The sequence below is a fragment of the Ictalurus furcatus genome, chromosome 20 (assembly GCF_023375685.1).
Source record: "Ictalurus furcatus strain D&B chromosome 20, Billie_1.0, whole genome shotgun sequence".
NCBI lineage: Eukaryota > Metazoa > Chordata > Actinopteri > Siluriformes > Ictaluridae > Ictalurus > Ictalurus furcatus.
The window spans coordinates 12,253,838-12,269,130 of record NC_071274.1 but is presented as its reverse complement, the minus strand read 5'-3'; the positions used below and the strand labels follow the sequence as shown (position 1 = coordinate 12,269,130).

Sequence of the window (15,293 nt, the reverse complement as noted above, 5' to 3'; positions counted from 1 at the left end):
CATAGTGACTCTGCAAAAGACAAAGAAAGAGGTCCAGAGAATAAAATGTTAGTTAGCTACCTTGAAGCATGGAAATTGGTTGAGAGCCTGCCTTCCTTTAAACTAGAGAGATCACTTGTGTCCATACTGAAGTCCACAAGAACAGTCAAAAGTCGGACAGACTTGACCTGGATGAACAAAGACAAACCTCAACCAATTTGTAGTAGTAAGTGCCCCCCTTTACCAAAAAACAAAATCATAAGCTCTCAGAATGAAAGCTCTTCAAGAGAACACTCTAATCTATGCAATAGTAAGAGCAAAAAGAAATAAACCCTACAACAACCAAATGGAGAAAACAGTCTGAGCAAAACTGAAAACCCAAAAGATATTCAAATGGCAGAGACTGTGGCCTCTCGCAGCCAAAGCTTCTCACCCAAATTACGAGTACATGTACTGACTACCTGATATGGAGTAATAATATTGTTCAATGGAATTATCATGGTCTTGGATCCAACTTTGCAGAATTAGAGTTTAGCTGCTGTTTTTAACTCTTGCCTTTTGTCTTCAGGAGGCCCACCTGGTACCAAATAGCCCCAGTGGCGTCCCTCTGATGGTACAGCCATCTTACTAAGACCTACAATCCATAGTCCCATTTCAATGAGCACCAACCTACAAGCAGCAGCAGTATACTTAACACTCCACAAACCCATCACACTGCTTTATCTGCTTTACCACCTGATGGCTCTAGACCTGGATGACATTTTGGGTCAGTTGAAATCCCCATATGTTCTTATGGGTGATTTGAACAGCCACAAGCCACTATGGGGAATCAGCCATTACAACACTAAAGTCAAGACTATAGAGAACTTTATCAGTAATCATCCCCTCTGTTTTCTAATTGACAACTCGCATACCTATCTGCACCTGGACATGAGACATACTCTGCAGTTGATTTGATCGTATGTGAACCTGAATTATTGCTTGACTTCTCATGGCAAGTAGGGGCCGATGTGGGAAGAATCCCTTTCCCTCTAATATAACCTTCGCAGAAGCAGATATGCAACAAATAGTGCTCAAGATGGCAGCTTAAAACAAGCTAACTGGCCTTCCTTTCAGACCCGTTGCCAGGAGAAGTTTTAGAGCCTCAATATATCCAGGACCCATTTAAAGTGATTCACTGATACTCTAATATTAGTCGCAGATGAAGTTATCCCAAATACATCAGGAAAACCAAATTTAAGGTTTGGTTTGATAAACTGTAAAAAGGCTATTGAGGCCCATTTTAAAAAAAAAAAAAAAAAAAAGAAAAAAAGGCTTTTTAACCGACACCCAGCAACAGGGAATCTAACGGAGTTCAAAATATGTGGAGCACAGGCCCGAAGAGTCATCAGTGCAACGAAGAAGCAAAGTTGGAGGCAATTTGTATCGAGCTTAACATTCAATGCACCAGCAAAAAGGTTTGGTGTATGATGTGTAACATGAACGGTAAAGGAAGCAGATCACAAATGCAGCATATCAAATATGAAGGCACTCTCCTTACCCCAAAACATGAAATAGCAAGCTAGCAGAGACATTCGAAAATACCACAACACAAAACTGCCCTCCCAAATTCCAAGCTATATGTGTACAGCAAGAAAAGAAAAACTTGAGTTCTATTCAGACAATACAGAATCATATAATCCGCTCTTCTCAAAGAACTCCTGAACTCCATAAAGAAGTCCCATGATGATGCTCTTGGGTCAGACAAGCTTCACCATCAGTTTATAAAATACCTCCCCCATAGTGTTCTGTTTCTGCAACTTAAAGGGTCATGAAACCACCCTTTTTCAGCTCGTGTATCTCTCAATGTTTTTGGAAGAATGTAACTTAATTGGGTGTAGATGGCTGTGTGAAGAAGGGAGGGGGTGTGTCAGGGAAAGGCAGAAGAGGAAGAGGGGGCAAGTTATTGTGAGAACACTCTCAATAAAGATGGATAGTGACCAAAAAGTTTGCAGATGAGATGGAGGACTTCTCTCCTCCTGAATCCCCAGATCTAAACGGAGACACAATAGGGTCCTCTGCCCCTTCTATTTGAACCATTAGACCCTGGCATAACTATGGAGGAAAACAAAACCGGAGGAAGCGCAGATGAGAGAAGTGTCGGAATGGTAGCTAGCTAATAGGCTCGAGCTTTTCACGAATATAAAGGCGAAGGCTCTTCCCGTCAACGTGGACTCTCGTTGCATAGTTTTGCATGCAAAGGCCTGTGGAGTTTTTAAGTGGTTTAATTAGCTCAAAAGGCAAGTAAAACTGTCATGGTCCAAAGTTAGACACACACCTCATTTGAGCAGCTGGGAAAAGTCCTCAGGACTGAGTACTGCATCATTGTTTACATGCAAACTGCTTTCGTGAGCAAGTCCGCAGTTCACCTTCCAATAATTCTCATAGCTGTCTTGAGACAACACACTTGAACTCTTACACCACTGAAACAAACTCTTACGACCCATTTGAACGCCTCTCTCATCTACTACATCTTTAGGAAAGCACCACGTGCTGTCATGAATAATTAAGAGACAGCATCTTCTCCTTGGATAATAACACAAGATTTTAAACCCTGAAGACGAAATGGTGGAAAAAAGCTCAAAATTAACCAGTTGTCTCCTACAATTAATGGATGCTAAGACTGTCTTTTATGATTTGCGACAAGAACGCCTTTGCTAAAATCTCAGAAAACTTTAATGTAGTCTGGACATCAGGACGTGTACCTTCCTGCTGGCTAGAAGCAGAAATCATACCCATACCTAGAACAGGTAAGGACCATTATGACTGACAATTACTGCTCTATAGCCCTGATTAGTGTGTGTTTTTTTTGTTGTTGTTGTTTTTGTTATTTGGGGGGGTTTTTTGTTTTGGGGGGGGGGGGGGTTAAACCAGGGAGAGGATGGTTAATAATAGGCTTGTCTGGAAGCTCTCTGTATTTTCTACAAGTGGACAAATAATACCATTGAGCCAGAATAATGTATAAATAAGATTCATGTGTGGTCAGTCAAGCATGGGTTTAAATTTTCCTAAACAAAAACTGTCTGTACTCAGTTCTGTCTACTGTGATCTCTACACTATGAGTCAGAGTTGTAGATGCCTGGAGACCACACGAAAGCGGTCAGATTTGTTACACCATAGTTTATACAGTTACTCAGTAAAGTATAAAATGCGAGTGACATTATGTGCAGAGAACCAACAATAACGCAGTAATATACATGTATACAGTATATGCACATATAAGTAATAAACACAATAAAAGTTACTTAAAGAATAAGAATAGAATAAAATCAAATAAATGTGTAAGGTGCAATATTTGCTTTGTGACTTTTATGGCATTCTGCATGCAGTACTATATGTAAACAAAGCAGGTCTCCAGCAGTCAGTTAAAGTGCAGAGTGCAATAGCGTAGTGTAATCACACACCCTGTAGCAGTCCTAAATGATAAGTGGAAATGTAAGTGTTCTTTAGTGGTTTGAGTGGTTATTATTAAGCAGCCATATCGCTTGTGGGCTAACACTGTCCCCGAGTATGTTTGTGTGTGCGCTGATGCTGGAGTACAAAGAGCCTGTGGAACTATAGCTTGGGTCTTGTATGATCCTCAAAGCCTTCGTTAGGTAATAAAGGAGACAAGGTTTTTAAGACCACAGACTGTCTTTTATCCCACATATCCAAGAAACGCCTAAAGAACTGATGCCTTAAAACTGTAGATATTTCAAAAGGTGCTGAGAAAAAAACAAAACTGGGTACAGACTGTAATTTACTACTGTGCCTATACAGGGCACTGATCCAAGCCCGATTAGGTTATAGGGGTATAATCTGTGGCTCTGCCAGTCAATCATACCTATAAATGTTGGGCATTGTGCACCATCAAGGACTATGACTTGCCTTGGGAGCATTTAGAACCTCTCCTGTTCAGAGCCTATATGTTGAAGCCATTGAGTAACAAACGCCTGTCTCTTCGGTGTATGACCAAGTGTAAGACAAATCAGCAAAATCCAGCCTACTCTCCAGGTTTTCATCCCTGTTAACTACATTTGTAAGAGTCCAGAGTGAAGTTCATCTGTCCTTTTAGACTACATGCAAGATCCCATTTAGAAAACCTGAACATTAACCTTGACGTCTTCCCCCTGACGCATCTCTGCTCTGTTCCCCCCCGGGATAGGAAGAATAAAAACTGATATCATGTCTTGCCAGCAGCAGTCCCTTAACATAAGAAGCATAAGAAGACTTCATCACATACCTATATACAAAGATGGATCCAATGTAGAAATCATGTATCTGCTGCTCTAGCAGATTGACAGCAGCACCACAGCATCTGCATTCTAGGACAAAGCCCTGTCTTTACAGCCCAAGTTCTGTGCTTTGCTTTTAGCCCTGGAATACATTGAAAATGCACAAGTTTTAATTTGTTCAAATTCTAAATCCTGTCCACAGTGGAACTATAGCATTGTTGTTTTTTTTTGCTGGGTATCATGCCATTTTAGGCTCTCTGGCAATGTGCAGGCAGACATGGCTACTAAAAAGGCCCTTGGAATGAGGACCAGCCCTATCCCACCATCGGACCTCAGACCGAGCTTGAACTCCTATATTGTAAGCAAGTGGCAAGGGAAATGGGATGAAAATTAGAATAACAAGATGCGTCAAATCAATCCTGTTATTGGCACAAGACTGACTCATTCCTTTAAAACTCGTTGGGATCAGACTGTGTACACAAGATGTCTCATAGGTCACTCAAGATTAACCAATGTTTTTTTATTAACAGGTGAAGAGGCATCATATCAGATCAGTCATGTAGAACTCCTCTGGCTGTAAAGCACATTTTATTGAACTTTTCTGCTTTTAATGTCATCAGACAAAGACCGACTTAATTTAAACAATCCATATAGATGTTTACCGTGCTCAGTGAAATATTTGCCCTTTTAATTTTTTACTTTTTAAAATATCTCCTATTTAGTTGTTAATTTGTTTGCCCATTTAGTTTTGTGCCTCTTTATCTACGCATGTATTCATTTATACTTTTTGTTTTTGTAAACTTGCTCATGACATGAATATAGCATTTGATACTGACATGGAGTTAAAAATTAAACACCTTGCCTTATATCTGTGCCACACAGGAAACTGTACCTATTATGGTTTTTCAAATATTACCTTTCATGTAGTCTGTTATACAGGTGTTTGTGAATGTAAAAACCTCTGCAAAGTTTAAAAAAATCAATGGGGTTATTGACTCCCAAATGAAAGAAGCGATTCTGAACAGCTGAAACGAGTCGTTAGTGATTCCAGACTTACTTCCTGTACTAACCTATGTAGGTTTGTAACAAAAAGCCCCGCCTCTGGTCTTTATCGGCTGCTCGCTGACAGACCGAGCTGAAACTCGTTATGCTAGTGGGTGTTTCTTTTTCGACACACGCTGACCGTGGTAAACCAATCAGAGCAGAGTATGCTGTCTGAAAGGAGGAGTTTAGAATGAATCCTTTAGCACAGATCAGTTAACGAGTCATTTGTGACACTGGGGGGTGTAATGCTGCAGTATAAATTATGAGCACATTAAAGTGTTTTTTTTATCTTGGATGCATGTAAATCTATTGTATGAGACCTTTAAAACAAAACTGGGTGTGATGCCATACTGCACACTGGGTGCTGAAGAATCTCCAATAACATGAAGAAACAACTAAATCCTACAACTTGTGTGCCTTACCTGATATCAAGCCTTTGTATTAGAATAGCATGGCCAGGTGTTGAGTGCCACACAAACCTGTATTGATTGATTGTGTGTGTGATTTCTAGATTTGTATAGACTGCTGGCTGGTTTGCTGCACCGAGAGCCGTCTGAGAGAATGACACTGGAGGAGCTCCTGCAGGAACCGTGGATACGGCAGCCCATTAACCTGGCAGAGTACAGCTGGACTGAAGTGTTCCCCTGCAATCATGGTAAGCACGCGCACACGGTCACACAACTATGCTTTTAGGCCTGATTTTATACTTGATGCATGTGGACATGGCAGCAGCGTGAGCAGCACTTTCCTGTGTACCTTATACACATCTGGAGGATTAAAAGCAACTAGCACGTCACAGACAAAACATGTTTGTCCAACAAGTTGCCATGTCAGCCAGTAAAATATTTAGCAATTGGATGCCATATTTGTCTCTGTGCACCAGCCATGAGATGTTAAGCATAACGATGAGCATGTTATTGTTTCTCTTAACTTTCTGCAGACATTGTGGTTGTGGTCATGAGCTGCATTGCACATGGACACATACAGGGCCCTCCACTAATATTGGCACTCTTGGTAAATATGAACAAAGAAAACGGTGAAATTCTTTTATTGTTTAACTTTTTGATCTTTTTGTTAAAAAAAAAAAAACCTCACAAAAATACTCTGCTCTCATGGATCTCAAACAATTACAAACACAACATGGGTTTATCGAAAATATATATATCTTTGTTAAATATAGGTGTGCAACAGTTATTGGCACCCCTATGAATTCATATGAGGAAAAATATATTTGAAGGATATTCCCATTGATTTGTTTTTTTTTTTGTTTTTTTTTTTTTTAAAGTACACCTGTTTGACTTGGAATAGGAAATTGTTGAACCATGACTTCCTGTTTCACAGGTGTAAAAATATGAGGTAACATATTGGCCAAATTCCCTTAGTCATTCATAACAATGGATAAGACCAAGGAATATAGCTGTTCGGCAAAAGCTTGTTGAGCTTCACAAAATAGGATGTGCCTATAAGAAAATAGCACAAGAACTGAAAATGCCCATTTCCACCATCAGGCAATAATTAAGAAGTTCCAGTCAACTGGAAATGTTATGAATCAACCTGGAATTGGATGCGTGTCTATATCGTCTCAACGCACTGTGAAGTGGATGGTTCAAGTGGCCAAAAAATCTCCAAGGATCACAGCTGGAGAATTGCAGAAGTTAGTTGTGTCTTGGGGTCAGAAAGTCTCCAAAACTACAATCTGAAGTCACCTACATCACCACAAGTTGTTTGGAAGGGTTTCAAGAAAAAAGCCTCTACTCTCATCCAAAAACAAACTCGAGCATCTTCAGTTTGCCAGACACTACTGGATCGGGTTCTATGGTCAGATGAAACCAAAATACAGCTTTTTGGCAATAAACACCAGAGGTGGTTTTGGTGCACACAGAGAGGTAGCCATATGGAAAAGTAGCTCATGCCCACGGTTAAATATGGTGGTGGCTCTTCAGTGTTTTGGGACTGTTTTTCAGCCAGAGGACCTGGACATTTTCTTAGGATACAGGGCATCATGGACTCTATCAAATATCAACAGACATTGAATGAAAACCTGACTGCCTCTGCCAGAAAGCTTAATATGGGTCGTGGTTGGATCTTCCAGCAGGAAAATGATCCAAAACATACATCAAAATCATCACAAAAATGGTTTACTGACCACAAAATCAAGATCCGCCATGGCAATCCCAGTCCCCTGACATGAAACCCATAGAAAACCTGTGGGGAGCTGAAGAGGAGAGTCCACCAGCGTGGACCTCAAAATGTGAAGGATGTGGAGAGATTCTGTATGGAGGAATGGTCTCTCATCCCTTGCCATGTATTCTCCAACCTTATCAGGCATTATAGGAGAAGACTCAGAGCTGTTATCTTGCAAAGGGAGGTAGCACTTTTATTGACTAAAAGGGTGTCGATCATTGTTGCACACCAATATCTAACAAAGATTTGCAATTATTTGATATCCATGAGATCAGAGTATTGAGGATTTTTTGAACAAAAGATCTGAAGGTTAGACAATTTTTCACAGCCGTCTTTGCTCAATTTTACTTAGGGTGCCAATATTGGTGGCGGGCACTGTATGTCGTTACATTTAAAAGCATTTACTTATCTTGAAGATCCAGAAGATTAGAACACAAAACAGACTTTTCAGTGTGGTTGAATGTGTGTAGGATTTATGTGGTGTTTATCATTGTAACCAGCAGATGAACTGATTTTAGATCTGATCCAAACAAAGTGAAGGTCACAGCAAGGTCAAGTGTCTGAAATGGTCTTTCTTCAATAGCTTGCTTCCTTTTTTAAATGTTTTGAAATGTATTTGAAGGATAGTTCTGGCACAGAATATATAAGGGTAGTTCCAACTTGGTGGTGGAGACATCCTTATCATCTCAGTTGGTGTTGAGGGTTTTTTTTTATTTATTTATTTATTTTTATTTTTTTAATATAAAAACAGTAGATATAACCTGGAGAATATTTCAGATATTGGAAGATTGGCTGCTCTACCTGTCACTGTCCTCGTATTCACAACAATCGTGAATGTTTGGTGAATTATAAATGGGAGAAATCTACACCATCTCAGTTTTCAAAGCTGGCTTAATGAGATTGGGGGGGTTCCCCTCCAGCTAGAAGGAATATATTTTAAGGCATTTTCCAGAAGTTTAACAGCAACAGAATGCCCCATTTGGGAGATGAATTATTTATTTTTATTTATTTTTTTTTAACTTCAGCATTCACTTTGTATTTTGTCCATACTTGTCTATTAATTAAACAGATAAGAGAATTTAAATTTTATATATATATATATATATAAATTACTAAATTAATAAAAATTACTGATAAAATACTTTATGCTTTTACTATCCATTTTTTAGTCATTTATGATGATTTTAATGCCCTTGAGAAGTCAGGTGATGAGACAAATCTTTTATTGTTTAAAGTGTCATTTAAGTGTGTTCATGAGCACTGATTTAATTGATATTAGTTTAAAATATAATGACACCTTGTTGTGTATGCTTGATTCCAGCTGTCAGTGTTTTGTCCTTGCATCCTTTCCTCTTGTCCCTAGAGGAAGGCGCTAAGAAGCAAGGAAACGGGTACAATTAAAGAAATGAGAAGCCTCCCAAACCTCTCTTTGAATGAATGAGAATTAGTCCATAGCTTGATTAAACGTAGACACTCCTCCTGAGCATGTTGCCCCATGAGAGCCTCCTGCCTGAGCTCTGATGTGTTACTGCTCTTGTTAGACAGCTATTATACTGATCCAGAGCCTTTTAGAATGTATACAAGACGAATTTACAGTTATAACGAGGAGATGATGTTTTGAAGATGTGTGCTGCTTGAATACAATGTTTCTCTTGATATAATAAAGGACATGAATCTGGCATGTACTTGGAGCGAACTAGGGAAAGGTTTCAGTCCTCAAATGATGGTCTTACAGTTTGTAGCTTCAGTTTCTGTTACTGTGCCTCATATCTTGAATAAAAGTTAAGAGCTTTTTATGGACTATCACTGCTCTGAAACTCAAATTATTTAATGTGTGCTACTTCCTGTTCCTGTGTCTCAATTTCTACCAAAAAAAAGCACCTGGTGGATTTTTCATGCTTGTTGTTTTGTCAGTTCATTATGGATTTAATTTGATTTGTCTTTTTTCTTTTGTTACAGACTCTTCCGAGCAAAATCGGTACAGTCCAGATATGCAGCATGAGGCCAGTGCGCATGCTGCCACTGACGAGACTTCTCTGCAGGAGGAGGATGATGATGATGATGATGATGATGATGAAATAGAGGAAGATGAGGATAAAGAGCAAAGGAGAACTATGGCAGCGCTGGAGTTTGAACTCCTTAAGTATCTAATTGAAGACTGAGGAAGCTTTTGAACAGAGACCTGCAATGGGAAACGGTTCAAATAAGAAAGAGAGAGGTGGAAAAAATAACTGCTGCTACTCTTTCCAATTGTTTTTGATGTTGTGTTTGAAGACTTTGATTAACCGTCAGTCAGGTTCCATGATGTCCTGCATGAACACCAACCTTCAAAATACACCTGTCTTTGTTTCAACACTAAATTATGTTTGAGATGACTGGCATAGAAGGCAGAGAGAGGGCTAGCCCATGTTGCAAAAAAAACAAACAAAAAAACAACCATTGCTGTATTTGGCACTGGTGATGTAAATCACAAATTAAACGGGCAGTGTCTAAATTGTTGCACTCTTTGTTTCAGAACACTGTTTATCCGTTGGAAAATGAAGTAAAAGTATGGAGTACTGTAAAAGCAATCAAGAGTGCTGTGCCTATTTTAAATTATGTAGATGTATGGTTGCATGCATTGATCACTTAAGGAACAGCCTTGAAATGCTACGTTTAAAAGAAGCAATTATAAACAACTAATTTTAACTTGTTTTTTTTTTAAAAAACTAAATTATTCACATTTTAAATATTATATAAAACGTTACACATTTTAAATATTTACATTTTAAATATTATACAACATTTCACATGAATAAAATCATGTCTTTTGAGTGTGGTGTTTTTTTTTGTTTTTTTTTTTTTATTTTATTTTTATTTTATATTTTTAACATTAAAACTGACGCGTGATTCAAGAACATTTTTCTGGATTTAAATAAAACAATTCAAAGCATGTTTCTTGTTTCCTTTTATTTCCCCCCGGAACGAGGTTTATAAGCGGAACTGTATTCAGGGGAACACATTTGGACGCCGGACCAATGGGTACCCAAGCACACACTGCTTTAGGGGTGAGTAAGAAACCTCAGACGCTTTAATACTAACTTTATTTTGAGGCGCTGTTGAAGGAGATTGTAGATTTAGTTTACCAGACACGGAGGAAAAGGGAAGCAGGTCTGAACCCGCGGAAGCGGAGGGAAGTTAATCTGCAGCTGTAACTCGCGACCAGACCGCGGCCGTGTCCCAAATGGGAGCAATTTTAATACGTTAATAGCCAACATGGTGTGCAGAAGGCGTTATTTTATACTATGTATAGTGCACTTCTAAAGTAGTGAGGAGATATGAGACTGGCCCCAGGTTGTAAAACATGGTTTCATCACTGGTTAAGGCTGCACATTTAACCGGAATTTATTCATTTAACTCAAAACAGCGCTGTAGAATGATCGAATCTGATTGGCCTTGATTGCTGGAGGTGGATTATTGGAATGTGATTGGCCAGAATGTGTTGGTTAATTTTCTATTACAGCAGCTCCGACTATAGCTCCAGCTGTAAATCAGTTCACAGGTTTATATGGATCTGTTCGTTCTAATACATTGTCGTAATATAAGTCTAATGATTACAACGTGTTATTTAACCAATAAAAATGGAGGTTTATTTAAAACTATTATGGAAGGAGTCTCCAATGTCAGCCCTTTGTAACATTCAGAGGTGAATCAGCCAGAACATTAATACTACTCACAGGTGAAGTGAATAACACTGCTTATCTCGTTACAAGGGCACCTGCCATGTGGTGGGAGATATTAGACTGCAAGTGAAGAGCCTGTTCTCAAAATTGATGTGTTGGAAACAGGAAAAATGGGTAAGCGTAAGGATCTGAGTGACTCTGGCAAGGGCCCAATTTTGATGGATAGACGACAGGGTCAGAGCATCTCCAAAGCAGCAGGTCTTGTGGGATGTTCCCGGTATGCAGTGGTTAGTACCTACCAAAAGTGGTCTAAGGAAAGACAACCGGTGAGCTGGTGACAGGGCGATGGGCAGCCTAGGCTCATTGATGAGCGTGGGGAGTGAAGGCTAGCCAGTCTGGTCTGATCCCACAGAAGAGCTACTGTAGCACAACTTGCTGAAAAAGTTCATTCTGACTATGATAGAAAGATGTCAGAACACACAGTGCATCACAGCTTGCTGCGTATGGAGCTACATAGCCACAGGCCAGTCAGAGTGGTTTTAATGTTATGGCTGATGCATTTTTTTGGTCTTATTAACTTCTAGAGCTTCAAGCTGTTTTAAAGTGATACTACATTACAGATGTTCTACAACTGTAAATAGATAAAAGTATCATGTATCATTCTTTAATAAATAATAAAATTTAGATGTTGGCAAATTGGCGTGGTATAAGCGGAATAAAACATATTCATGACCTGCTTCAGCTCTTCAGGATGATAGCACTTGGTAACACTAGATCCAGGGGATTTAAGCTAATAATGTTCACTGTTCAAGTGCATTCAAATATGCTGTGTAATTCTGATAATTAACTGTGATTCTACATCCCTACCACTACCTAATAAAAGACTTGTTGCCATCATCTCCATTCATACAAGAACATTATTATTTATTTGTTTGTTTTACTGTTTTTGTATTTTGGACCAGATTCTACGATGGACGTGGAGAACCTGCTTACCAAAATGTGTCCCTGTGAAAGAATTGCCCAAGGTGCCATTAATTCTCCTTCACCGACCACTCTGTTCGTCACAGCTGGTTCCACCCCTGTCCACACCTGCTCAGAGCGTCCAGCGTGGCAGGAGAGAGCTAACCGTGCAGTCTTTGACTGAAATGGGTTTCTCAGAGAGCCAGGCTGAGATGGTGTATGAAGCAGCAAATAAAAACCGCTGCAAGCATGACACGCCAGTGTTGACCGTGCTCTTCGGCCTTGGCTTAAACCCAGGCAGCGTGCTGAAGGTCCTGGAGAAATGTCCTGAGCTGTATTCTCTTAAAGAAACCCAGCTACAGCAGCGAGTTATGAATCTAAGGAAACTTGGCCTGCTTGAAGGTGAACAGCTTTTACTTTTATTTACTTCATTATTTTACTTCATACTAAATGTCTTTCATTTATGGCTATTTAAATAAAAGTCTAATTGATTTGAACTTTTCTTCTTGTTTGTGACTATTATTATTATTACTAATTATTATTGTTATTTTATTATTGTTACTAGAATTATTACTAGTAGTAGTATTTTTACAGTTATTATTACTATTGTTACTAGAATTATTACTAGTAGTACTACTACTATTACTAGAATTAATACTATTATTATTGCTAGAATTATTATTATTATTACTTGTATTGTTATTATTATTATTATTATTATTATTATTATTATTATTATTATTATTGCTAGAATTATTTGTTACTATTATTATTATTACTAGTATTATTATAGCAAAAAGTAGTTCATCATAACTGCTCTGTATCAGCTTAAATGAGCTGTTCGGATTGTTTTTTTTTGTTTGTTTGTTTTTTTACAGCCCATTGCAATTTCAATTCTTGTCATGATCATGAAAACATCAACAATCCTTTACATGCACAACCCCCAACACAAAGCCACAAAGTGCCATGATGGACCTCTCTGACATTTATTTTCGTGGGATTTAGGGATCAAGAGTGCTTCAGCAGGGATCTCTCCAGGTGAAAGATCATGAAGCAATCACAAAACAGCAGATCACATGTGATTAAAGTCATGTGTGAGCATGTCAGTGATGGAGAGATTTTCATGTGCACGCTGCATTATACGGAGCAGCTCTGTTCTGATAGGGCCAGAGAGAGCTTGTTTCTGGGCTGGAAAGATTTTTTTTTTCAGAAGCCTTTTCTAAGGTGACTTTAGAACTTATTATATGTCTAAAAGCACTTTTCAACCATAATGAACGTCCCTTTACTTTCACACTATCCGTTGTTGCCCAGATGAGGATGGGTTCCCTTCTGAGTCTGGTTCCTCTCAAGGTTTCTTCCTCATATCATCTTAGGGAGTTTTTCTTTGCCACCGTCTCCACCGGCTTGCTCAATAGGGATAAATTCACACACTTAAAATCTATATCCTGTGTTTTTATATTTCTGTAAAGCTGCTTTGAGACAATGTCCACTGTTAAATGCGCTATACAAATAAAATTGAATTGACTTGAACTTTTCAAGCTGTACCTTTATAAATGTACTTTATTCTAATGAAGGATGTTTGTAAATGCGGAGAATTAGAAACATCGTTGACGGTTTGAACGTTCATCCCGGTGCCGTATATTTCCAGAGTGCTCCTCTTGTTCTGACATATATTGGTCTGATTTAGCTGGAAAGATATCCACAAACATCTCATTTGTACGTGTGCACCCATACATCCCTTCTACAGATACAGTACTGACAGCAGCAGTTGTGTTTAGAACCCACACATAACAATCATTATGGACACAATGGTTTATCTTTCAGCGACTGTTCTGAAATTGGCTCTGGATTTGTGAATAGAAACACAGAATGGCTGACTGAAATTGGCTAATAAACCCTGGCCTCTGTTTGTCAGGCAGTTTGCAGAGGGTGATAAGCCACTACCCTCAGATCCTGTCGTTTCCAGTGAAGAGGGTGAGCGCTGTGTCTCGGGTCCTCAGAGAGAAGTGCCAGTTCACCGCTCAGCAGATGGCAGACATCCTCCGAGACTCGCCGCATGTAGTGGAGGAAGAGCCTGCACATCTGGAGTACATGTTTCAGGTAGATCGGGGGTTCTTCTATATTGTTCCATTCAGCTTTCTGAAACATTGTGATGGCAGGACCAAAAAAAAAAAAATCAACAACAACAGTGCATCATGTGTTTGCAGTAGATTTGTTTGTTTTCACCATTTTCAATGCAAAGCTGCCAGGTCAGATTTCTTACAAGATTTCTTGTAAACTGATCAATAAAACCATTTCAAACCACCACAATTATCATCAGCTCACTTATTCACTCCTCTTCTGTCTGTCTCTGGCTTTTTATATTAGTTAAGAAGATTTGAACCAGAGAGCCAGACAGCAAACCAGCCAGTGTGGAGCAGACTGAACTTTGTCCTGAATTTTTGTCCTGAATTTCACCCCTCACTTTATTAGCAGATTTTATTGTATCCTGTTCTCTCTCTCTCTCTCTCTCATTGTATTGCAGTATGTATATTTCCGTATGGGCTGTAGCCAGGCTGAGATGGTGAAGGCGAAGCTCTTCAGAGTCTCCCTGGAGGAGCTGCGGTGTCGTCACGGCTTCCTGGAGCGCCGTGGTCTGTACCAAACCCCTGACAAGAAGGGGCAGACGCTTATACTCAACCCGCACCTCAAAGACTTTCTCAGCGTCTCAGAGGACATTTTTCTCACCTCTGTTGCCAATGCCACCCAGGAAGAGTTTAATGTGTTCCAGAAACTTGTGGCACGACAGCAGGAGGAAGAGGAGCAAGGTGAAGAGTACAGCAGTGGTGACGACGACGATGATTATGATGATGATGTCACGGAGACACACATTTCCTTCAAGAAGAAACCAAATCAGAGAGCCAAGATGCCAGAAAGATACTGATCTCAAACGTAGCTTCACATTTTCTCTGTTTCTATGTAGTACGCCGTATCGATATCAAAATAAATGTCGTTTTATTGTCTTCTTGCATTTTATTGATTGCCTACTGTGGTTTGTTTGTAAACGCTGGAAAAGCAGGAAGTTGACAGGACAAGATCTGTCATAAAACCTTGTTTGTTCAAACAAATCCCCAATGATGCCAAAGCACAATGATAACCATCAAACAGTTCCAGTTCTCTTCTTAGGGAAGTTATCCGTGTTAGTTTTCTGAGCTTTGTTTTTTTTAAAGTT

At 39.3% G+C, this 15,293-nt stretch overlaps 2 protein-coding genes across 2 annotated transcripts in view; both read left to right on the top strand.

Annotated features, from left to right (window-relative positions):
- Positions 1-10,136, top strand: part of pask (PAS domain containing serine/threonine kinase) — a 29,894-nt gene extending 19,758 nt beyond the window's left edge. Inside the window, exons 17-18 of the mRNA XM_053650912.1 lie at positions 5,788-5,931; positions 9,420-10,136. Coding sequence (XP_053506887.1) covers positions 5,788-5,931; positions 9,420-9,622 — 347 coding nt within the window. The 3' untranslated portion in view covers positions 9,623-10,136. The remainder of the gene's footprint in view (positions 1-5,787; positions 5,932-9,419) is intronic.
- Positions 10,137-10,301: 165 nt separating this feature from the next.
- mterf4 (mitochondrial transcription termination factor 4) lies at positions 10,302-15,097 on the top strand. The gene is made up of 4 exons (XM_053652225.1): positions 10,302-10,507; positions 12,085-12,484; positions 13,998-14,182; positions 14,607-15,097. The coding sequence occupies exons 1-4, from the start codon at positions 10,478-10,480 to the stop codon at positions 15,003-15,005; spliced, it is 1,014 nt and encodes a 337-aa protein (XP_053508200.1). The 5' UTR covers positions 10,302-10,477; the 3' UTR covers positions 15,006-15,097.
- The last annotated feature ends 196 nt before the right edge of the window (positions 15,098-15,293 follow it).